The following is a 25,563-nucleotide window of genomic DNA, read 5'->3' as shown; positions in this document are numbered from 1 at the left end:
GACGATACGCTTCAGAAGCAGGTGCGGATAAAATAGAATTGCTTCCTCGACGTCGTAGTTAGTAATCTATATAAATTAACGGTATTACAGCGGGGCTTGCAAACGCCGCTTGCTCGCCCTGGTGCAAAGGCTCCTGCCGCCGGGCAAAAGGGCGCAAAAGGCGGAGATCCACAAACACCGAGACGCGGAGCGAGGGGAGAAATTCGCTTTCGCTTTCGCTCCCCCGGCTCTGAGGGAGAAGAAGAGGCAGGGGCTGCGGCGGCGGCGGCCTCCTCACGCTCCCTTCCTCCGAATAGGTACGGGGGGCCGTGCCAGCGCTGCGGGAGCCGGCAGAGCAGGTACCGCTCGCGGGATAAGGGAAGGGGGCGCAGGGGAGGCGGAGGCCTCTCCGCCGAAGGGGCCTAGCTTTGGCGCGCACCTCTCTTCGCAGTAGAAGCAAGAACGCTCCACTGCGCATGCTCACCCTCAGCAGGCCGCCGCCTCGCCCCCTTTTTTTGAGGCGCAGCGCAGGAGGCCCAGGCCGGGTTTGGGGGCAAGGTGTCGGATGGGCCTGGCCGCGTGCGTCGCCCCTAACCCCACCCCTGTACCTTTCGCCGTCATAGTCAGTCCAGGGATTCGCCCGCAGCCCGCCACACATGTTTTCTCCCCCACGGAATCATGGGAATTGTAGTTTACCCCTTCACAGGGAGCTATGTTTTCCCAGCACCTTGAAACTACAGTTCCCAGGAATCTTGAGGGGGTGGTCAGGGGGAAGCTCAGGTGCTTGAGCTGTGGAATAAGCAGGCAGCTGCAACGACAAAAATGGCCGAAAATTAAAACTCTACCTGGAGTTGAGGAAAAGTTGCTTCTCCACCCCACCCCCCATCGTGCTAAAAGCTCGCTTTGGTGGAATTAGTTGGCAGTAAAATGAGGACAGACCAAGAACTACTGGCTTCTAGTCTGCCCCAAGGGGTTTCATGTGTATCCCTGGGACTGAGTGCTTGGCATATGGGGCTGCAGAAACAAGCCTTAGACTTGTGCACATACCTGCTGTGCATATTTTATTTATTTTGAAAGTTTTACAGATTATCACAATGCTCTGTGTGGTCTATGTGAAAATCTGTAAAAACTTTTTTTAACGAACATAAGATGACTTAGACTGTGCACACACCAAACTTTGAAAGCAAATTCATAGCCCATGTCTTCCCCCAAAGAATCTTGGGAATTGTTGTTTACCCCTCAAAGCTGCAATTCCCAGCAGCTTAGCAAACTACAGTTCTTAGAATTTGGGGTGCAGTGGTGCTTTCCATTATTGTTTCTTAAATGTACAGTATGGGGTATACACAGTGCTAGTTGCATATCTGGGTAGGCTTGCTAAAATGAAAAGTTTTCCGTAGACATCTGAAATAATGTAGCAAAGGCACCTGCCTCTACTATCAATAGGCAGGGAGTATCAAAGTATAGGTGCCACCACACTAGAAGTTCAGTTCCTTGCAAATGCAGAACAGACATCATCATGGCATTTGTAGAAGGGCAAGTTATTCAGATCAGAGCAGTTGAATAAGACATGTATGATGCAATGGAAGTGCTTCTTCAGTCTCCAATTTATAAATCCAAAGTGCATGGAATTCTGCACTGTTGATGTTGTTTTTCTGACACAAAAGATTGCATTGATAGGGAAAGCCATAGGTGGTAGTCAAAGAGGTTTTAAAAGGTTTTTCTATTAATTTAATAATGTTTCTTTATTAGATTTGTCACTGGATACAATAACGACCTGGCACTGAGATTGCTGCTTCCAGATTATACAGTTGCCTTGAAGAAGCTGAAAATGTTTCTATTGCTAGTCATTTTAAGTCTTGTTCCATTTTTGAGCTGTAATCTCAATAGCCAAACAACAGATTCATGCACTGGAGGTGGAAGTAATCAATTTCCTTGGAATAAAAGTAGGCTTCCCAAGCATGTCGTCCCAGTTCATTATGATCTTCTTATTCATCCAAATCTCACCACTTTAACTTTTACTGGATTGGCCAAAATAGAGATTATGGTAATTGAACAAACTAGCTCAGTCATCCTGCACAGCAAATATCTCCAGATCACCAAAGCTACCATCCAAGGAGCAACAGGATCCCCTGATGCTGATAAAGAAGTGACTGTTTTAGAATACCCACCATGTGAACAGATTGCACTCGTTGCTACTGAACCACTGCAAATTGAGCACAAGTACATTATAAGCATTGAGTATTCTGCTAATCTCTCAGACAGTTTTCATGGATTCTATAAAAGCTCATATAGAACTCCAGAAGGAGAAGTAAGGTAAGTCTATTTTCATTTAGATTTGTATGTATCTTTTTGACCTTCCTGTTTCCTATGATTCATTGCTTCTATGTTTATAAAGTTCGTGTCATATAGAATTGCAAAACACACGCAAAAAACTTGCATATGTGAGGAGCTCCAATCCCACATTAAATACCTGTCTGGAAGCACCTTTAGGTTGCAGTCATATGCATATTTATATCAAAGTAAATTTCATTAGCATAATGGAATCTGCTTCTTAATACACTGTTAAAAGTTTTTTAAATATCTCTTTCTTCAATGAAGAAATGCAAGCTGATTTCTATTCATTAGGTGAAATGTTCATCTTTGAATATTTTTACTGTACTACTATGTACTGTACTACTAACAAAGCATATATGTCATGTATTCTTTTTCTTAATTCCAGGGTGCTTGCAGCAACACAGTTTGAACCAACAGCTGCACGTATGGCTTTCCCTTGCTTTGATGAGCCTGCATTCAAAGCTAAATTTTCTATTAAGATCATAAGAGAACCGAAACATCTTGCACTATCCAATATGCCCATTGTAGGTGTATACTTTGTATTCTTTGATCTGCCTAGTTGAGCAAGATAAAGCAAAGTAACGTAGAAAGCATTACCGTTGTACACTATAAACCACATCTCATAGGAGTTTATGCTCATGTTGTGTTCACTTTTGGTGCTCACATAAGAAAGCAAAGCAGAATTTAAAAATGAATATATTCATGTGCTGGAAAAGTGTAAATCTGTTGAGTAGGGCTAAAAATAGGGGGCAATTCCCTCCTGCTAGGTTGCCCTTCTTAACTGATCTGTTTCTAGCTTCTTCTTAGATGTAGGTTTGCAACTGTGAAATGGAGATCATAGCATTTAAGCCTTAAAAGAGCTATGAGGGAGATAATATATAGTGTATGTGTGTGCGCGCGCAAGTAATGAATGTACTTCAGAGCTAGAGCTGAAATGTAATAGTTTTTACATTTTTTAGGTGGAATCCGTAAACATTGGAGGGCAGCTCATTGAAGACCGTTTTGATGTCAGTGTAAAGATGAGCACTTACCTAGTGGCCTTCATTGTTTCAGATTTCAAATCCGTTTCCAAGATGACTTCCCGTGGAATTAAGGTAAACTTTTCATATCAACTGAAGTGTTGCATATTGATATTTTAAAATTGTATCAGTTTCAGTTTTTAAAGTAATTATAGCCTAGAAAGGTTTTAAAGAAATTATTATGGGTTAGAGCTAGACTTAGTCATACTTAGAGTAGATCCATTGAAATCAATGGTGCTTATATTGGTTGTGACTAACTCTGGATCCAACCCAATAGAATTTGAAATATTTTTTCAGTAGTTCTCAAAACTTCTATTACAATGCTATAAGAAGCAAAAGTTTAGACTTGCAGTGGTCATGCTCCATTTGTTAAGCATCAGTTATATGGATAGCAGCCATTGCACAGCTGTTTACATTTGTTGGTAGAAATGTGTACCAGTAATGCTTAATTCTCTAAACTGCTGGGATAAAAATTAAAAAGCTTGAGTACATGCAGTTGCAAAAAAGACTGAGCATCTGGATAATGAGATAATGTCCCTTTAAATTAAAAAATAATAATAAAGGCAGCCACAGGGCACTTCATCTTTCCTAGTTAGACGTTCAGTTTATCTGCACTAAAACACCATGAGGTAGCTTAGTATGAGATATATACAGCCACTGCCCCAGGGTAATCCTGTGTACTTCATTTCTAAGCAAACATTTGAACTTGGCCCCTGTCCAAATTCAACTCTCTACCCACCACAGTGGCTCTTCCCTATAGAATCATGGAATTGTTGATTTGGAAAGTGCCCTGAGAGCATGAGCATAGACAAGAATTTTGTTAGGGAGTGGCACGACTTTGTTAGGGGGGCAGGATAGAACCAATATGATTGGTCAGTATTTCTATTGTTTTACTTGATCTAGGGGAGCCAACTGCTCCTCTGCCCCCACTTGGCCACGGCCATACCTGAGGGTCATCTAGCTCAACTTTCTGCAGTTGATAGCCACCCAACCTATGCTTAAAAACCTCTAAGGAAGGAGAGAGCATCACCTCCCGAGGGAGACCATTCCACTGTTGAACAGCTCTTACCGTCAGAAAGTTCTGCCTGATCCTTAGTCAGAATCTCCACAAGCAACCTCCACAAAATAAAATTTTCTTGATTCCAGGGTTTGACAAGGTTAAAATTATATAAATATAAGATATAGATACTGTCACTGCCATTGTTAGTGTATTTTTTGCTAAATTAAGATCCACCTTCGGAGTCCTTTAATTTGAATGGATCAGGACTATGTCTTCCTAAGAAACATATCCTCTGCCATTGGTTTTTACAGGAGTTTACCTATGCACAGAAGGTAGGAAAAGCTAAATCAAATGTTGAATACCTTTCAACTTTACTCTCATTTTAAGGTGTTAACAAATTAATTATCTTTTATATTTTCTTACGTTGGAGTTCAGAATTCATCAATGTTTGTGTTTTGTTGTTGGTGATGATTTTAGGTTTCAGTATATGCTGTACCACATGTGATCAACCAACTGGATTATGCCTTGGATGCAGCAGTAAAACTGTTAGACTTCTATGAGGGATATTTTAGCATTCCATATCCTCTGCCTAAGCAAGGTAAACTCGCTACTTTACTTTTGATAGAAATGTTGGTCTAAGTTACACATACATGCAAACGAAACATACCTATGTATAGGTTTACTTTCAAAGTTGACTTGTGAATTTATAAATGGAGTGAGCAAGTATGAGGGACAACTTTTTCAAAATGTATTTGCAGACCTTGCAGCTATTCCCGATTTTCAGTCTGGTGCAATGGAAAATTGGGGATTGATTACATACAGGGAATCTGCTTTGTTATACGATCCTGAAAAATCCTCAGCGTCAAGTAGACTTGGAATTACCTTGGTTATAGCCCATGAACTTGCTCACCAGGTAAGTTATCACTAATTTTATACATGAACTTGATAGCTGCACTAGTCAGTGGATTCTTCAGTGTAATGAAGGCACCAGAGGATTAATTTAAAACAGTTGAAAATCTCTGCTATCAGATGTTTTCTCTTGCAGTGGTTTGGAAACCTAGTCACCATGGAATGGTGGAATGATCTCTGGCTCAATGAAGGATTTGCAAATTTTATGGAATTTGTGTCTGTAAATGTTACCCACCCAGAACTGAAAGTTGTGAGTATTAACATTCCAGTTTTTATAATACTAAAATGTTTCTTAAAATCAATGTTGATTGCTCGCTGAAGATTATAGAATTATTATTATTATTGGAAATAAGTCAAACCAGCAACAATCACCTGAAAAGATTCTTGTCCATAACTCCAGACACCCTGGACCACAAGTCGTATACTGCTATTCATGTACAGTGGTGCCTCGCAAGACGAAAAGAATCCGTTCTGTGATTCTCTTCGTCTAGCGGTTTTTTCGTCTTGCGAAGCAAGCCCATTGAAGGATTAGCGCTATTAGCGGCTTTTAGCGGCTTATCTGCTGATCGGATCAGCTGATAAGCGGCTTAGCGGCTTAGAAAAGGGGGGGGAACCAGCAGGAACTCGCAAGACATTGTCGTCTTGCGAAGCAAGCCCATAGGAAATTCGTTTTGCGAAAACGTAAAACTCTTTCGTCTAGCAAGTTTTCCGTCTTGCGAGGCATTTGTATATGGGGTGGGGCATGGGGGCAGCATGAGTTTCAGGGCTGGGAGACTGATAAAGGACATGTCCCTCTTGGGCAAATAAGCATCCTAGCATTGGCAAGCTAATTTGAGATAAAAGCTGCTACCTTGTGTCAGGTGACAGGTGAAATAACATTCTTAATAGGGTAGCACTTCAGTCACCAGAATTGAGATAACATGTAATTATCCCACTACAAGTGACAATTAGCTTGCTAATGTCAGGATGTGTGTGCTGTCATCAACGCTGATGTGTGAACAGCCTATAATTGTTTAACAAAAATACATCACTGTAATGGTTTTACATCCACTTTAACATAATTGTCACTGTGAATATTTTTCACATTTCATTTTCCCCTGATTTCACTGCTTACATTTTTCCTCTCTCTATATATATATATATATTACATGTGTATCTGTATATTCCTGCCAATTTAGGATAACACTTCATGCACTTATAAAGCAGGGGTCCTCAAACTATCGTTCGCGGGCCAGATCCTGCTGCCAGGGTCCTGAACCCGGCCCAACCCGACAGTTGCAAAATCCACCGCTGTCTTAACGGGTCTATGGCCTCGGAGGGCGACAGCACCACCACCACCCCTAGCACAGAGGAGGCGGGGGGAAAGGTGTGAGGGTCTCCTCGGCCCTCCTCCCTGTTCAGCGCTCCCTTACTCGCTCTAGGCCAGGAGCTGGCAAGGCTTACCTTGCCTGGGCTGGTTCACTGCCTGGCTCGCCAGATGCAGCTTTGTCACGCTGGCCACGTGACCCGGAAGTGTCTCCGGACAGCGCTGGCCCCCGGCCTATAGATGTGAGATGGGCGCACAAACCCCAGAGTCTGTCAAGACTGGCCCGTTCGGGCAGGGGTACCTTTACCTTTACCTTTATTTATCTACTTGCACTTTGACGTGTTTTCGAACTGCTAGGTGGGCAGGAGCTGGGACTAAACGACGGGAGCTCACCCCGCCGCGGGGATTCAAACCGCCAACCATGCGATCGGCAAGCCCTAGGCGCTGAGGTTTTACCCACAGCGCCACCCGCGTCCCTTCTTGCATGCTTAGGTACATGCTATGTTTCAAAATCAAAAAGCAGTCGCCAAATGATGGAGAGGCAGTATATCAATCTGCTAATTAATTAATAAAGAGTACAAATATTTTGTCATAGAAATTAAGTAAAAACACTGATAGCTTTTCAGCTATACATTTAAATGACACACTAAAACAGCTAACACTCAAGTTAAGACTTGCAAGAACAGTAAAACACAAGGACACTTGCCAGAGAGTGGTGGAACTTAATTGCCTTTACAAATTCACCAGAAAACAGAAGACCAGTTCCTAAGCCTTTCATGATACCCATTCTCCCTCTACCCCAAATTTATACAAATGACTACCATTATAATGTGTGAATTGTTATTATTACAAAGGTGATGGTATCTCCTGAGTTGATAGTTGTAGTTCTTTGGTTTTGTTAACTTTATGTTGTTGTTGTTGTTTAGTCGTTTAGTCGTGTCCGACTCTTCGTGACCCCATGGACCAGAGCACGCCAGGCACTTCTGTCCTCCACTGCCTCCCGCAGTTTGATCAAACTCATGCTAGTGGCTTCAAGAACACCATCCAACCATCTCATTCTCTGTCGTCCCCTTCTCCTTGTGCCCTCCATCTTTCCCAACATCAGGGTCTTTTCCAGGGAGTCCTCTCTTCTCATGAGGTGGCCAAAGTATTGGAGCCTCAGCTTCACGATCTGTCCTTCCAGTGAGCACTCAGGGCTGATTTCCTTCAGAATGGAGAGGTTTGATCTTCTTGCAGTCCATGGGACTCTCAAGAGTCTCCTCCAGCACCATAATTCAAAAGCATCAATTCTTCGGCGATCAGCCTTCTTTATGGTCCAGCTCTCACTTCCATACATCACTACTGGGAAAACCATGGCTTTTACTATACGGACCTTTGTTGGCAAGGTGATGTCTCTGCTTTTTAAGATGTTGTCTAGGCTTGCCATCGCCTTTCTCCCAAGGAGCAGGCGTCTTTTAATTTCGTGACTGCTGTCACCATCTGCACTGATCATGGAGCCCAAGAAAGTAAAATCTCTCACTGCCTCCATTTCTTCCCCATCTATTTGCCAGGAGGTGATGGGCCCAGTGGCCATGATCTTCGTTTTTTTGATGTTGAGCTTCAGACCATATTTTGCGCTCTCCTCTTTCACCCTCATTAAAAGGTTCTTTAATTCCTCTTCACTTTCTGCCATCAAGGTTGTGTCATCTGCATATCTGAGGTTGTTGATATTTCTTCCGGCAATCTTAATTCCGGCTTGGGATTCATCCAGCCCAGCCTTTCGCATGATGAATTCTGCATATAAGTTAAATAAGCAGGGAGACAATATACAGCCTTGCCGTACTCCTTTCCCAATTTGGAACCAATCAGTTGTTCCATATCCAGTTCTAACTGTAGCTTCTTGTCCCACATAGAGATTTCGCAGGAGACAGATGAGGTGATCAGGCACTCCCATTTCTTTAAGAACTTGCCATAGTTTGCTGTGGTCAACACAGTCAAAGGCTTTTGCATAGTCAATGAAGCAGAAGTAGATGTCTTTCTGGAACTCTCTAGCTTTCTCCATTATCCAGCGCATGTTTGCAATTTGGTCTCTGGTTCCTCTGCCTCTTCTAAATCCAGCTTGCACTTCTGGGAGTTCTCGGTCCACATACTGCTTGAGCCTTCCTTGTAGAATTTTAAGCATAACCTTGCTAGCATGTGAAATGAGTGAAATTGTGCGGTAGTTGGAGCATTCTTTGGCACTGCCTTTCTTTGGGATTGGAATGTAGACTGATCTTCTCCAATCCTCTGGCCACTGCTGAGTTTTCCAAACTTGCTGGCATATTGAGTGTAGCACCTTAACAGCATCATCTTTTAAAATTTTAAACAGTTCAGCTGGAATACCATCACTTCCACTGGCCTTGTTATTTGCAGTGCTTTCTAAGGCCCCTTTGACTTCACTCTCCAGGATGTCTGGCTCAAGGTCAGCAACCACACTACCTGGGGTGTACGAGACATCCATATCTTTCTGGTATAATTCCTCTGTGTATTCTTGCCACCTCTTCTTGATGTCTTCTGCTTCAGTTAGATCTTTACCACTTTTGTCCTTTATTATGGTAATCTTTGTACGAAATGTTCCTTTCATATTTCCGATTTTCTTGAACAGATCTCTGGTTCTTCCCATTCTGTTGCTTTCCTCTATTTCTTTGCATTGCTCGTTTAAGAAGGCCTTCTTGTCTCTCCTTGCTGTTCTTTGGAAATCTGCATTCAATTTCCTGTATCTTTCACTATCTCCCTCGCATTTTGCTTGCCTTCTCTCCCCCGCTATTTGTAAGGCCTCGTTGGACAGCCACTTTGCTTTCTTGCATTTCTTTTTCATTGGGGTGGTTTTAGTTGCTGCCTCCTGTATAATGTTGCGAGCCTCCATCCATAGTTCTTCAGGCACTCTGTCCAGCAAATCTAAATCCTTAAACCTGTTCCTCACTTCCACTGTGTATTCATAAGGGATTTGGTTTAGATTGTATCTTACCTGTCCAGTGGTTTTTCCTACTTTCTTCAGTTTAAGCTTGAATTTTGCTATAAGGAGCTGATGATCTGAGCCACAGTCAGCTCCAGGTCTTGTTTTTGCTGACTGTATAGAGCTTCTCCATCTTTGGCTGCAGAGAATATAATCAATCTGATTTCGATGTTGCCCATCTGGGGATGTCCATGTGTAGAGTCGTCTCTTGTGTTGTTGGAAAAGCGTGTTTGTGATGACCAGCTTGTTCTCTTGACAGAACTCTATTAGCCTTTGCCCTGCTTCGTTTTGATCTCCAAGGCCAAACTTGCCAGTTGTTCCTTTTATCTCTTGATTCCCTACTTTAGCATTCCAATCCCCTATAATGAGCAGAACATCCTTCTTTGGTGTCACTTTGATAAGGTTTTGTAAGTCTTCATAGAACTGGTCAATTTCAGTTTCTTCAGCACCAGTAGTTGGTGCATAAACTTGGATTACTGTGATGTTAAAAGGTCTGCCTTGGATTCGTATCGAGATCATTCTATCATTTTTGAGACTGCATCCCAGTACAGCTTTCGCCACTCTTTTGTTGACTATGAGGGCCACTCCATTTCTCTTACGGGTTTCTTGCCCACAGTAGTAGATATGGTAGTCATCCGAACTGAATTCGCCCATTCCCGTCCATTTTAGCTCACTGATGCCCAGGATGTCAATATTTATTCTTGCCATCTCATTTTTGACCACATCCAACTTACCCAGGTTCATGGTTCTTACATTCCAGGTTCCTATGCAATATTTTTCTTTACAGCATTGGACTTTCCTTTCGCTTCCATGCATATCCACAACTGAGCGTCCTTTCGGCTTTGGCCCAGCCGCTTCATCAGCTCTGGATCTACTTGTACTTGTCCTCCGCTCTTCCCCAGTAGCATGTTGGACACCTTCCGACCTGAGGGGCTCATCTTCCAGTGTCATAACTTTTATATGCCTGTTGTCTTTGTCCATGGAGTTTTCTTGGCAGGGATACTGGAGTGGCTTGCCGATTCCTACTCCAGGTGGATCACGTTTGGTCAAAACTCTCCACTATGACCTGTTCATCTTGGGTGCCCTGCTCGGCGTAGTTCATAGCTTCTCTGAGTTCTTCAAGCCCCTTCGCCACGGCAAGGCAGTGATCCATGAAGGGGAAGTAAAACCTCTGAAAAATGACGATAAGTAATTTTTAAAAGTGACCTTCAAACCCTATTAAACAAGTACTTTGTTTGTTTTTCTTTTATTAGGAAGATCATTTTTTAAACAATTATTTCTCTGCTATGGAGGTAGACGCCTTAAATTCTTCACATCCTATATCGACCCCTGTTGAAGATCCATCTCAGATTCTAGAAATGTTTGATAGTGTTTCCTATGAGAAGGTAAAATTTTAATTTTTTTCTTATTTATGTATTCTTTCCTTAGTTCTGATGAGATTCTTATAAGCTCTCAGGGGCTCCATGTGTCCTAATATTTTGAGGATATCGACCCACCTTTTTGCCCTTATGCACAGTTCATTACACTATTTATTTAATTCTGTGTAAATGCACTCCTTCCCTCAACCATCAAACACATAATAAATATGTTCTGTAGCATTTGTTTTAATTTATATGGACAAAAATCTAATGTAAAAGCCAGAACCCAAAGATGAGAACTTTATGAAAGATTAGGGCTTAGGAATGTCCTAATCAGAGCACCTGAACATCTTTTTGCTCTAGATGTAAAGAAGCAGACATTGAAAAAGCAAGTGTAGAATTTATTGTTTCACTCCCCTCTTTTCAGGGTGCTTGTCTTCTAAATATGCTACTGCATTATATCAGCCCAGAAGTGTTTAGAGCTGGAATTATAAAATATCTGTCACAATTCAGCTATCAGAACACAGAAAACAAAGATTTGTGGAACAGCTTGTCAGGTGTAAGTATTTCTTGCACATTTTCTACCAGCATACCTAGTGAGCAATGTCATAATTATCAAAGCATTGCTAGCCAGAATTGCTCTTTGAGCGGTATTGTTGCATGTGTTTTGAAGCCTTAGGTACCTAATTTCTGAGTTTTGTTGCTAGGTTTGCCCTGCAAAAGAAGCAGGTCGAGGACAAAATGATGGGGTCTGTAGCAGAAGCCAGGAGACAGTCTCAACTTCCGTGAGTTTGTGTTTTATTGCGTACTGTATTTCTGTTTAGAAATTTATAAATTTCTTACTAAAGAGGGAGTAGCCACCCTTTCCACAAGTGAGGGTGCATAACACTTAGCTGATATTCAGCGACCAAGGAATCTGTTACTTAGGGGAAAGCATCAGCACCTCATGCTCTACATTAATGGTTTCCTTCTACATGAACAAGTTATGATGAGCCTCTGGCTCCCTTTCATGCCTGTGAGGAAGAGATTGGAATCTCTTTCGGATGATTTTAAGCCATCTGCAATTCTCAGTTAAATCCAGAGACAGTGAGCTGTAGTTTATTTACCGTATTTTTTGTCCCATAGGACGCACCTAGGTTTTTTTTTGGGGGGGGGATAAGGGGAAAAAAATATTTTCCCCCCCAGGGGCTGGGGCGGGGGAAGCCCAAGCTTCCCCAGCCGCCAGAAAAGGCAGCTCTCCGCAAGCGGTGGGAGAGCTGCGCGACTTCGCACAGCTCTCCCATGGCTTGCGGATAGCTTCCTGAAGCCTGGAGAGTGAGAGGGGTCGGTGCGCACTGATCCCTCTCGCTCTCCAGGCTTCAGCGAAAGCCTGCATTCGCCCCATAGGACGCACACACATTTCCCCTTCATTTTTGGAGGGGGGAAATTGCGTCCTATAGGGCGAAAAATACAGTAAACTGTGGTTAGGAAGAAGGCATGATTGAACACTGGTTTGAGATAGGTTGTTCTAAAACCATACTTTAAACCAGTGGTGGCCAAGCTTGGCTCTCCAGCTGTTTTGGGACTACAGTTCCCATCATCCCTGACCACTGTTCCTGTTAGCTAGGGATGATGGGAGTTGTAGTCCAGAAACAGCTGGAGAGCCAAGTTTGGCCACTACTGCTTTAAACAAACCACAGTTCATCAGCTTCAGACGTCATGCAGAACTGCTTAGTTTAAAACCGGAAGTGAGAGTTCTCCATGATCCTGCACATGGGAAAGAGGGGAAAGGATCTCTGCAACTCATAGATGTAGCCAGAAACTATGGTTTCTTATCATAGCTGAACCTTGCAATCTTTCTGAATTGTTAAAAACCTGTACTTCAGTGGAAATCAGATCCCACCTCCAACCAGCTTTATTCTTTGTGTGGTTAGCATTGATGCAAAAATGGAACTGGTTTTTGTCACCATTTTAATGTTACAGGAAACCATATACTTTCATTCTTAAATGTTTCTCTGCCATACGTCAAAAATGTCACCCCACACTATTGTTAACTATGGAAAGTCATACAGATAAGACAGATTTGTAATTTTTATCTCTTTGCTGCTACTGCCCAATGAGCAGCATCTCCTAGCATCTCAGTTCATATTTTTGTCCCTGATTTATAGCACTGGACCCAAAATGGGCTTCATGATGTGAAGACCATGATGGACACTTGGACACTGCAGAAAGGATTCCCAGTGGTAACTGTGACATTAGAAGGGAAGAAAGTCCATGTACACCAAGAGCACTATGTGAAGGCTTCTAGTTCTTCTGCACCAACCGGGTAATGGCAAAGGAGCAAGTGAAGCTCCACCACTGGCTAACATTTAATTATAAAAATAAATAAATAATGCAGATTGCACTGTGATTTCTTAACTAGTTAGTATTTAGGGAAGTTTTTAATGTCTGACATTTTAATGTATTTTTAAATCTTTTGTTGGAAACCGCCCTGAGTGGCTGGGGTAACCCAGCCAGATGGGCAGGGTATAAATTATTATTATTATTATTTGAAAAATCATATTGAATATTCTTTTACATCATACAAATAAATCAGCTGAGGGCATGCTAGACTTTCTAAGTGAGAAAAAGTTACAATCTCTAAACTGGAGACTGGTTGAATTCTGTCCTGTAGGGAATTTCACTTGTTACATTTCTTTGAGAGCACATGTGACTGATGGCAAAGCCTTAAGGAAACAAAAGCATTTTCTTAAAGATAGGTACTCATAGTAGAGAGTTAATATGGCAGGAATCATTAACCATCTCTGGAAATGCAGGTTTGCTTTTAAGTGTGTGAAAACAGACCTTGCAGCCATAGAACTCTCAACAAGAACCCCAGTCATACAGCTCAGTGGTCAGCTTAGATATGTGTTCATACAGGCTGTTGAAACAATCAGCTAATCATCATCGATTTTACTGTAGGAATCTGTGGCATGTTCCATTAACGTATATTACCAGTAAATGTGCTGAAGTTCAGAAGTTTTTGCTGACAGCTAAAACAGGTATGTTTGACTGAATTCAAATGGGTAAGAAGCACAATTATGTTTTCAAGCTTAAATAATTTTATTATGGAAGATTATAAGAATTAAGAAGATACAGATGTTCCAAGCTATCCATTTATTTAGTCCCTGTAAGACACACAGAAGTTTTTATCCACAAAGCAGCTGTGTAGTAGACATTAAGGCTAGGCTTTGAAGCAATTTTAACTATTACTAATCAGTTATTTATCTGTGGCTGATAACTGTAAATGAAATGAGTCAAGTACTGCTGGGCAGGAAAATACAAGGTTGTGATGTATTTTGTCTGTAGATGACATCATTCTCCCAGAAGAAGTGGAGTGGATAAAATTTAATGTTGGAATGAATGGTTATTATATTGTGCACTATGGAGATGACGGATGGGATGCCCTAATTCGTCTTTTGAAAGAAAACCATAAAGCAATTAGCAGCAATGACAGAGCAAGTCTCATCAATAGTGTATTCCAGATGGTGAGGTAAAGTATGATAGTACACACTAAATATCTCTTTGGTAAGCAACGTGCCATTTTTGTTCTATACAACAGATAACACTACTTCATCACATAATAAAATGAGAGAGACACTCCTGTATCATTTGCAAAATTAGAAATCCAGAACTTCCCCAGTAACGTTGCTTAGGCCATTCCTGTGTGAATAATGGGAGAGTTGTGGTAGTACTAAGACAGTGAGAGTAAGAAAAGATAAGAGCTTGAGATCTCCCACCAGATGTCAAAGAGAACAACTACCAGACTTTTAGAAGACATCTGAAGGCAGCCCTGTTTAGGGAAGCTTTTAATGTTTGATGTATTACAGTATTTTAATATTTTTTTGGAAGCTGCCCAGAGTGGCTGGGGAAGCCCAGCCAGATGGGCGGGGTATAAATTATTATTATTATTATTATTATTATTATTATTATTATTATTATTATTATTATTATTTCATCATCATCATCTCAGAATTAAATACTGCTTCCTGTTCCAATAAAATATAATAGCTCTCCTAGTTCTTGCCCATTGACACAATGTCGTCTTGAACCAATCTTTTACAGATGTCACTACACTTTTTGCTAGCATAAGGAATGAGCACATACATGTTTATAGCCTTCTTAGACACAGGCCTTTTCCCTAGAAATTGGCCTCATGATATTTGGCACAGCCATTACAAGAGATTTATAGGATGCTCCCATCCTACTTTATAACGAAAATATTTCTTCCGAGTAGAAACAATACCTGCAACAAAGTATCTGTTGATACCTTCCCTTGATCCACATTGGAGAGGGGGAGTATATTGCAGGAATACAGCAAGCTCACAACATTTGTGGTGGTTACATTCCCAAAGCCAAAATTGTGTGTAGTCAAAATGCATTGGGTTCAATGGCAGGTGGCATTTCCAAAGTCATTTTCCCTGGAGCACCACCCCTCTTCTGCCCCCTTTCTATTTTTTTGCCTTGTGCGTAAAGCTTGAATGCACACAAGTTCAATGTGCACAAGTTGTGGGCTTACTGTATACACCTTGTAATGAATATGTTGTGTCAACTAATGTACGTAGCTGATGTACATCTCTGAGACAGCACATGATAATGAATGGCAACAGGGACAGTGCCTATTTAGCAATGTAATTTGGTCCCTATTCTTGCGGCAGCCCTTGGTTGAGGTCCCAGAGCTGAGGATATCTGATACAGCCAACTTGCTTTGCTAAGCAGGGCTGGGTCTAGTCAGTGTCTGGATGGGAGACTGTCTTGAGAGCCCCATGTATACCAACTTCAGTTCCATGTTGGAAGAATAGTGGGGTATAAATGTACTAAAAAAATACATAGCCAGAGACAGGAACTATTGTTGGTTAAGAAGGGGGCTGGCCTTCATGAGAGAGAGAGAGAGCGCGAGAGAGAGAGAGAGAGAGAGCGTGCATGCATGCAGATCAGTACTATTCTGATGACTTGTGGGCAGGATTGCAAAGCTGGATTAATTCAGGAAGACCACAAAACCTGGTAAAAAGCACGAATAAATCTAGGACGTATAGGATAGAGTAGGAAGTATGCAAGACAGAGAAGCCTGGCAAGACAGATAATAAGCAACGTTGCTGCTGAAGTCTCTTCATGATACACTCAACAGTGGATCAGCTGCTGGCAGTTTTAATGTATTATCATATTGCTACACTTTCCTGAACTCAGTGCATATAACACAACATGCGGACAGCTGCAGAAGTTCAACACTCCAAACCATGTTTTGCTTTTGCACAATTTGCCATTGCGGGGTGCAAAAATTCAGGAAGGTTTCATTCATAACATTAGCTGTTAAAAAGGAAAACACTAAGATTAGTGTTGCTAATATGTATTAAAAATGAAAAACTCTATATACTGAATGGTTCAGCCCCTTTAACAAATATTTTAATGTGTTATTACTGACACTTTGTTTCCCACAGTGCCGAAAAGCTGTCGATTACTAAAGCTCTTGATTTAACAATATACCTACAACGTGAAACTGAAATTACTCCTGTGCTTGAAGGATTGGATGAGCTGATACCTTTGTACAAACTTACGGAGAAGAGGGACATGAAAGACATAGATAATCAATTAAAGGTAAGAAGGGGAAGCCTGAAAAATAGCCGTCAATACTTGCAGGCTGTCAGCAAACATACTGAGGTTATTGGCAATAATTTTATGAATGTATATGTGTTGTACTGTAGAATGAAAGGAAGCTGCTTTATTATTTTGATTCTCACAGGATGCGAGAGTCAGTAGGGGCAGCATCCATCACAATATAGAGTGTACGATCAGCATGTCATTAATGGAAAGAAGCCAAACAATAACTGTTAGTATTTAAAGAAACAGCAAACACTACCTGTTTAAAGCAATTGGAAATTAGACAAGGTTAATATGTTATGATTTTATTTTAATATGATGCATGCTTCTTTTTTAAAGAAAAAGTTCATCATGATGCAAGGGAGCAGGGTTCCCATTTATGTAGGTTGTTGTTTTTCTGGAATATAGATATGAAACTGCCTTGAAACCATTAGCTCCTGTGTGCATGTGTTTTATAATCAGAATTTCAGGTGGTTAATTATGATACCTACTTAAATCATTTATTGTTGCATTGTGTTTCAGTTTGGTTATTAAACAACTGCTTCCTTCAGCCATGGAAGTACATTTTGTGTGTGTGTGTGTGTGTGTGTGTGTAATTGCCTTTCCCATTCTGCTTATATATACACTTTTTAACAGATTTGGTTAAAAAAATGATTTCAAGTGTATGTTTTTTTGTATGTTTGTGAAATCACTCTAGGGATACATAATCAATCTAATGAAAAACATGATTGACAAACAGTCTTGGGACGATGCTGGGACAGTGTCTGAGCGACTACTTCGGAGCAGTCTTCTGGGGTTTGCTTGCGTACGAAAGTACCAACCGTGTGTGGACAAAGCAAAAGAGTTCTATACAAAGTGGAAGGACTCCGATGGAAATTTCCAGTACGTGTTTCTCTTTTGTAAGCAGCATAGCATCTTCAGGCTTCACGGGGCAAAAACATGCATCGTGGCAACTTAAATGCTGTAACGCCACCCCAATTTAGCATACAAAACCAGGGAAATAAAAAAAATCCTTCCAGTAATTTTTTAAATTTTATTTTGACTACGGCAGACCAACACAGCTACCTATCTGTAACTAAAACCAGGGAAGAGAAAGTGTTGCATAGTTTTCTTGCATATTCAGTGGGATACTCATATTCAAGGAAGTCGCTGTGTTGTGGCTGCTCAGTCCAGCTGGGTGGGAGAGCATGAAATCACTGGATAGAGGAAATTTGCTATTACCTGTGAATTTGCCTTTTCAATGATTCTTGAGATGAGGCAGTCTGACTTGAGTAGTAATTTGTAATTGAATCCAGACATGGAATAATAGAATCGCAGAGTTGGAAGGGATTGCAAGGGTCTGTGGCAATCACACAGGGTTCCTGGATGTTTCACCATCTATTGATCCCTGTGCCACCACTTTATTTCTTGCTGCCACCACCCAGGCCCTACCTGGTAAAATACTGAGTCCAGTCAGGGTTATATTGGAACATAAACTTCTGTTTATTTATTGCAGTTTAACAAGCATGTGGTTTCATAAACGATCTCAGTCAATTACAATCATGGGGTGCCTAGCCAGACCTATATCTTCCGCTACTTGCTCTCACTCACTAAACCACCTCTCAGATATTTACTTGTCTTCCCAGGTCCTAACTGTTTCTGACTCAGCTTATTTCTCTACACTAACTCAACCTACCCACAGACTCTATCCCAATTCACTCCCACTCCAACCAACCACCCAACTCCCAACGAACTCCCCCTTTGCCCCTCCCACAGCTGGTTTTATAGTCCCTCTGACTCCACCCCCTGGGTTCTGATTGGTTAACCTGTTTAACTATTTCACCTCCAGCACTCTCATATGTTGACGTCACAGGGGCATCTAGTCCAACCCCCTGCAATGCAGGAATCTCAGCTAAAGCATCCAAAAGAGATGGTCCTCCAAGCTCTGCTTATAAGCCTCCATTGAAGGAGAGTCCACAACCTCCTGAGAGAGTCCATTCCACATAAGAAACCAACACCAAGAGATGCATGTCAGAACTAACCTGAAGCCTCCATTTGTTGCAGTTTGCCCAATGACATCAAGTTTGCGGTATATGCTGTTGGAGCACAGACGGACGAAGGCTGGGACTTCCTTTTCAGCAAACACAAGCTGCCCAAATTTAATACTGAGAAAATGATAATTGAATCTGTTCTCAGCCTAAGCCCAAATAAGGAGAAGCTTGAATGGTGAGTACAGTGGAACCTCGAGTTGCGGACATAATCTGTCCCGGAGGCACATCAAAGTGTTCGCATCCAGAAGTGCCGCGTCTGCGCGCAGCACAATTTAGCGCTTCTGTGCCTGTGCGAGAGGCGAAACCCGGAAGTAACCATTCTGGTACTTCCAGGTTGCTGCGGGATGCAACTTGAAAAGACGTAACCTGATGCGGACGCAACATGAGGTATGACTGTATTCTCTGGAAACATGAACGGCTTTAAATTAAAAGAGAGATGTTGTAAATGCAAGGCCACAGCCACCCGTATTTTCATCATCTCTTAACCATTGCAATGCAACAAAAAACAACAACATTGTAACATTGGATTGGAACGAAGTGTCTCACAGTTAAAAGGTCAGTGCACACACCAATTGCACATTTTGTTCATGTGCACTGGCTTGAAGCATATAAATGCTGTTTCACATTGTGGCTGTTCCTATGGAATTAGAGGCTGGAACGGGGTAAGGCAGGGCAGATCAGATTTTTAGGTGAGGTGCAGGAGACAAAGGTGAACAAGTGGTGTCTGATCTTCACCTGCAGGCCAGCTTTTTCATTCTTTTAGGTCTGGGTGCATTCTGAGCGTTCTGTCTCCCACTGCTCGCCTTCGCCAAAGATTTCAAAGAGAAAGAACCCTTCCCCACAGCACAGAAGAGATTAATCTGAATAGTTAATTTTCCCCTTTGATATAGATTTTCCCCATTTCAGCTTTTCAATCAAACTTCTCTATGGCCCATAGGCTCTTCCACATTTTGTAACTAGGGAAGAAACAGCCTCAGCCCAGTATACCCCCATCTTTCAGCCCAAAATCTAGCTTCGAAGGCCTTCTGGTGGTTCCCTCATTGCGAGAAGTGAGGTTACAGGGAACCAGGCAGAGAGCCTTCTCAGTAGTCGTGCCTGCCTTGTCAGATGTCAAGGAAATAAACATCTGAAGGCAGCCCTGTATCTGGAGGTTTTTTATGTTTGATGTTTTATTGTGGTTTTATAATTTGTTGGAAGCCACCCAGAGTGGCCGAGGCAAACCAGTCAGATGAGCGACATATAGAAATTATTATTATTATTATTATTATTATTATTATTATTATTATTCCTGCGTGTGGCACAGTACCCCCTTTCAGCACCTTTTCTTCTTTCCATGCTGACTATATGAGAGGATGCTTGGGGGAAATGAAGAATAATCTCTCTGCAGCGAAAGCTAAGGGTATGAAATCAAATAGCCATTACACTGTGTACCATTTATTCGTACTCGGGTTTTCCTGTTCCTATTAAGGTAATAATATTATTTCCTTGTTTCCTCACACTGAGGTTTCTTTTCTTTGTTTAGGTTAATGGAGCAAGGTTTACAGGATGACTTAATAAAAATGCAGGATCTTCCGTATATTGTTCTCTCCGTTGGAAGGAACCCTGAGGGTTATCAGTTAGCCTGGAAGTTTCTAAAGCAGAATTGGCAGACATTTGTAAAAAAGTAAGTTTTAAATATTATCGCTCCTTGTACTCCTGTTTATTTTCTTTCTAATATAAAAATATTTACTTCATGCACTTCTTCTGTTTGCATAGGTTTGAACTTGGTTCGAATACCGTTGCACACCTGGTTACTGGATTGACAAATAAATATTCCACAAAGGAACAACTTGAAGAAGTAAGCATATCTCGCAACCTGCATTATATGTCCGTGAGACTCCATGATTTCATTTTTTTTTTATTAATTGCTTTTCATACATGCATCTCAAGGCAAAGTGCAGCAGCAGCAGTTGTTGTTTAAAGCAAAATGGACATCCATGGCAAACTGACAAGTTGTATTATTATAGGTTCTTGGAACCCAACATATAAATGCATGAGACATTTATGATACTTAACTGCTCATATGCTGTTCTGCTTCCATTTATATTACAGTGGTGCCTCGCAAGACGAAATTAATCCGTTCCGCGAGTCTCTTTGTCTTGTGGTTTTTTTGTCTTGCGAAGCACGGCTACTAGCGGCTTAGCGGCTATTAGCGGCTTAGCGGCTATTAACGGCTTAGCGGCTTTAAGAAAAAGGAAAGAAACTCGCAAGAACTCGCAAGACGTTTCGTCTTGCGAAGCAAGCCCATAGGGAAATTCGTCTTGCGGAACGACTCAAAAAACGGAAAACTCTTTCGTCTTGCGCATTTTTCGTCTTGCGAGGCATTCGTTTTGCGAGGTACCACTGTATCTCTTTGTAAATCTGAAGCAAAAGGCCTTTGAAAACACTTGTAATTCATGTACAATTTGAACGACAGGCACGTTTCTTTTCTTTATGCCTCCATGACTGAGACTCTCTTATGACTAAATCCAGGCTGTACAGTTAGTGGCATTGGTACAGGAAGATTAGGATGCAGTCTCCTACAACGTTTTTTCTTTTTTCAAATCCCATTGAAGATAATGGGAATAGTACAAAAATTTATTGTGGTATTTATTTATTTTTACTCAACAGGTAAAAAGTTTCTTCAACTCCCAAGGCAAAAAAGTTTCAGAGCTCCGTGCTGTCTCCCAAGCAATAGAAACCATTGAAGAAAATATTCAGTGGATGGATAAGAACCTTGAAAAAATCAAGGAATGGTTACACACCAATAGCAGAAGAAGCATCTAAGCATGAAGCATGATTTCAGAATGAAGAATGGTAAGTTCTTGAAAAGATATGAAAAATGCTACTTTCGTAAACGTAAGTTTTTATAAAATTCTAAAAACTGGAATGCTGATTAGTACATATATTTGAGCTTATTCTAATGACAGAGGTTGGAAAATATGAAATATACTTCTAAAGTGGAGGAAATAGCATTAAGGCCTTGCATGCATGTCAAGTTATGCATTTACAACAGGAGTGGTGAAAATTGGACCTCTCTTAGACCAGGTCTTTATGCCTCTCTAACTAGAGTCTGGGACTCCTCCTAGGCCATTCCCTTCTCAAATGCTTATGTGTGACTGAAACATGTCCTAGAAATGATTATGCCTCTTGCTTGCGTGGATGGAGGAAGGAGAGATATCTGTGTGTTGGGATGTAGAAAATCTGACTTTTCCATAGCTGGAATGTTGCCAACTATACTGTAGCAAGTAACATCCATTACTTCACCTGCAGAGGATCAGGACCTTTTGATTCCATAGGTCCACTTTTGCATTATTTCTGAACTCAGATAAGGTATGGTTAACTCTTAACTGCAGTTTATGCAGCTGTCCGTTTCAGACCGCAGTCTCAGATAACACTGAACAGTATTTAACTGAAACAAGTACTTCTGATCTGATGACTGCCCCCAGAGGAGACAGTGGGTGGGAGTGGGAGCATGCAAGCCTCAGGCTTGCCCCCTTAATGAGAAGCCATTCTTCCAGACGCAGCCGTAAACTACAAGATCCAGTAAAATAAGTTGGACTATGTTTGAGAGCCCATTCCCAGCTCTGCTGAACATACGTGAAATTTTAAAGCACCCAGTAGTTCAGCGATCGAGAAAAGAGCATAAGGCTCTTAATTCCAGCGTCGTGGGTTTGAGCCCCCGGTTGGGTGAAAGATCCCTGCACTGCAGGAGGTTGAACCAGATGCCCCTTGTAGCCCCTTCCAACTCTACAATTCTGTATCAAGGGTCTGATCCAATAACTGAGTGTGCAGCACTGCTGCATTGGGATAGAGGAGGTATTTCGGTTTGGTCGAAACCTGTAAAAGGTACCTTCTTCTAGACACAGCCAGTGTTCTTGTCTAACAATGGCAATAATAACCATGTATTAAGGACACAGTTCACAAACACAATTTACAAGGTAATACATTCTAAAACTTTATTAGTGTGACAGGCAATCTTAATACAGACTTTCAAAAACAGTCCGGTATTAACATTAGATTGTCAAGGACAGTCTAAATTCTGTTGTCCCCAGAGGAACATCTCCTGCGCTTGCTCCTTTTGAAGTAAGTAAGAGCGATGGCAGAAAGTGGCCACGCTCCTGTGTAACTCCCATGCAGTTCAAAAGGGCTTGCACAGCTGATATTCCTCGCAGGCTGCGGCTTATATATTTGACCATGGTAGTCTAGAGATCTAGCTACCTGGAAGCAGACTTGACCAAACCAGGAGTAGCACCTTACTCCAAAAGTCAATAAAAAATTGCTACTCATAATGCAAAGCATATCAGAACCTGCTGTTGGAGCCATAGCTTTTCTCACTGCAAGGAATACCAAAAAGGGGGGTGGGGAATAAAACATGGAAGTTGAGCAAGCATTGCATCCAAATTAGTTCACAAAGCACCTCTGTATTCAGCTGTGATGTGAATTTATACATCAGAAACAAGCTGTGTAATCTGGATTCTGGGGGTGGGGTGGGGGGAGCTATACCAGTGTAACTTATAGGAACATATTGGAGTCCTATGTGCATCCTTTCTGGAGTACCCCTATGCAATAGCAATTCAGATGCAATATTACGCCCTTTCTGCAAGCCACTGACAGGCGGTCACAATCGGAACTCAAGGTTTCAAATGAAAATACTAGCGGCACTGTTCATATTGAATACTATGTTATTAGAAGCCATGGACTGAGAAACAATCGCTTCTACTCTTCTCCCACGTTTAAATCTTAGCAACTGATTACTCACTTCTCACTAACTATTCTTCAAAAGGAATACCCGCAGGCAGATGATAGCCAAAACGCATTATATTCCAGAATATTTAGAGCATTCATTATACTAAAAAACCAAAAACCAAACCACAGCTTTTCTGAACTCTGCTGAGATTTGCAGGCACTATGTGCAGATTATGTGCAAAATTTGCAGACTTTTTTTTCTTTTTGCATTGCTATTAAATCCGTAGAAATACTTTTCTTACAAATATAAAGCATCCGTTCCCTCTCATAACTGAAGAAAATTACAAAATAAGAGACAGTAAAATAAATGGAAAAAGGTCATCCTTGAAAATAGTAAGATTCATGCCTCCCATGCCATTATATCCAAATACCATTATACAAAAACCACCCGGGAGACTATCTTGCTTCTGCAAAATAGCTTCTTCCTCTTCTTTTTTTTTGTTCAAGTGCAGCTATCCACCAGCAAAACGAAGACTTTTGCATTAGCGCTGAAAAGCCTAGACAGAGAGGAAAAGAGAGCACATTATTTAGCCAGTAAGGGGAGGAAACGTTATCTCATAAAACAGAATTCAGCAGGTTACCAACAAAAAATAAACATGCAAGTTGAAACCACCAGCATGGTCTATCTGTGGGCTCATGCAAACTTCCTTGCAATTTGTTCTGATTCAGTGGTAATCGGCAGATTTTCCTGGGAAAGCAGTAGGACAAAAAAACCGACTCGTGCCTGGAAAGCACATTGCAAAAGGAAGTTTGGATGAGCCCTGTGTGTTGGTGTTTGTGAGGCTGTACAAGTATCAGATCCCCTTGCCTGCCCTATTCAATGTAATTTGCTCACTCTGATGGTGGTTGCTTGCCTCAAGCAGAAAACAGGTGCTGCCAAAGCAAGAAACTTCTCTCTCTCAAAAAAAAGGAGAGGCACTAGAGGCTGCAACTGAAGCATACAGCAGCAATTCTGTATACAAGCATGAAATAGGTGAAGGATCTTCCAAGGACCCATAGGATGTTCTCTGAGAGAGGTCTCAAAGCCCCTCAGAGCTGCCATGAAAGCCTCTGCAGCAGTAAGAGGAAAAGAGAGGGATGTGCAGGATCCAAAGCCAACTTTGATCCAGATTCAACTCTCTTGACATGACCGTGAAATGCAAGAAAACTTACATTTTTAGACCCTTGTTTTTTAGAGCAGGTATTTTAATTTTCAGAGCTCTTGGGTAAATTAATACCAATTGATAGAATTCCTGCTACTTAACAGTATGTGAAATCTCATGCATTTATTTTTCAAAAAGTATTTCAATAATAAATGCTGGTGTCCTTTTTCTGGAGCCATTCCAGCATTTTAAAGGTACTTTACAAAGATGCTTTACCCATATATAATGCATATTTCACATTAAAGATGCATGTTTCTCACGTTTATTTGCTAAATGCAAAAGTAATTTTGAATATACTGTTTGAAGGACAATTTAGCATGCCAGGTGCAGTGTGAAACACAAGCATACTCAGAGCTTTTACTAATCTAAAGTGCAACCAACCAATAGTCAGTCGGTTTCTTGGTTGAACATAGAATATTCTATGTAGAAAACAGCTCTGCACATGCAGTATATAAATACTGTGGGTCAGTCCACACATTAGGAGTTTGGTAGATGTGAAGCCTCACAAACAAGCTATCTTGGCCTATACTGACTTCAGGAATAAGGGATAGGGTACCTTAGAGCTAAACAGGCAACTGTAACCTGAAACAGCTTCTAACCCTCTTACAGGGCAGTGTTGCCAGTGGGTCTGGGGGAGAACTCAAAGGTGGAGGAACCAAAATGCACAAATCTCTGCTGGGTGCACAATGGAAGGGAGTGGAAACACGTATTTTCAGAAAAATCAATTCATTCTTCATGCATAAAGGATGCACACAAATTTGCATGATTAAGTCTAACAGTTCTTACCTGGTAACATTTAACTCTTTTTCTGTTTCTCAGATTTTGCGCTGGAAGACTGCTCCTTTGCCTTAACGGGGAAAAGCAACAACCATGTTATTGGCTGGAATGCTGAGGTCACGTAGCAAACACACCGTGAATAAATATTTGAAATAAAACACAGCCATTTAAGTAAAACAAAGCTTGAAATCAATGTGTTTATCATGAATAAGGAAGTGGAGAGACACACATTTGAGAGGGCTAAAAACTACACAGGAGACACATGAATGGCTTTTCTGAAGTTTTGTTTTTATTTTCATGTATCCCTGGAGAGAGCCAGCATTTGATCATAACAGTGGCACAGGGGAACTGA

At 41.4% G+C, this 25,563-nt stretch overlaps 2 protein-coding genes across 11 annotated transcripts in view; one reads left to right on the top strand and one right to left on the bottom strand.

The window, feature by feature from the left end:
* ERAP1 (endoplasmic reticulum aminopeptidase 1) lies at window positions 1–25,392 on the top strand. 4 transcript variants are annotated; one of them, XM_082191425.1, is made up of 20 exons: window positions 1–21; window positions 1,729–2,292; window positions 2,699–2,837; window positions 3,273–3,407; window positions 4,810–4,930; window positions 5,091–5,245; window positions 5,378–5,491; window positions 10,775–10,906; window positions 11,307–11,438; window positions 11,587–11,664; window positions 13,027–13,184; window positions 13,820–13,899; window positions 14,207–14,390; window positions 16,336–16,492; window positions 17,193–17,377; window positions 18,539–18,700; window positions 20,048–20,188; window positions 20,281–20,362; window positions 21,175–21,360; window positions 25,254–25,392. In XM_082191425.1, exons 2-19 carry the CDS (start codon window positions 1,808–1,810, stop codon window positions 21,328–21,330), a joined length of 2,796 nt encoding a protein of 931 aa, XP_082047551.1. In that variant the 5' UTR covers window positions 1–21; window positions 1,729–1,807; the 3' UTR covers window positions 21,331–21,360; window positions 25,254–25,392. The 4 variants fall into 4 exon arrangements, with proteins under 4 accessions (XP_082047551.1, XP_082047550.1, XP_082047552.1 ...); XM_082191424.1 differs by lacking the exon at window positions 1–21 and adding an exon at window positions 56–296; XM_082191426.1 differs by lacking the exon at window positions 1–21 and adding an exon at window positions 110–338.
* The window catches only part of CAST (calpastatin), a 59,427-nt gene continuing 56,352 nt past the window's right edge, over window positions 22,489–25,563 (bottom strand). For all 7 annotated transcript variants that reach the window (XM_082191429.1, XM_082191428.1, XM_082191431.1 and 4 more), the window contains 2 exons: window positions 25,221–25,281; window positions 22,489–23,789 (listed from right to left, as the gene is read on the bottom strand). In XM_082191429.1, the coding sequence (XP_082047555.1) occupies window positions 25,231–25,281 (51 nt within the window). In that variant the 3' untranslated portion in view covers window positions 22,489–23,789; window positions 25,221–25,230. The remainder of the gene's footprint in view (window positions 23,790–25,220; window positions 25,282–25,563) is intronic.

This window comes from Podarcis vaucheri, assembly GCF_965113315.1.
Source record: "Podarcis vaucheri genome assembly, chromosome: 11".
Taxonomy (NCBI): Eukaryota; Metazoa; Chordata; class Lepidosauria; order Squamata; family Lacertidae; genus Podarcis; species Podarcis vaucheri.
The sequence above is the reverse complement of the archived record's forward strand: the minus strand, read 5'-3'. Positions and strand labels throughout refer to the sequence as shown.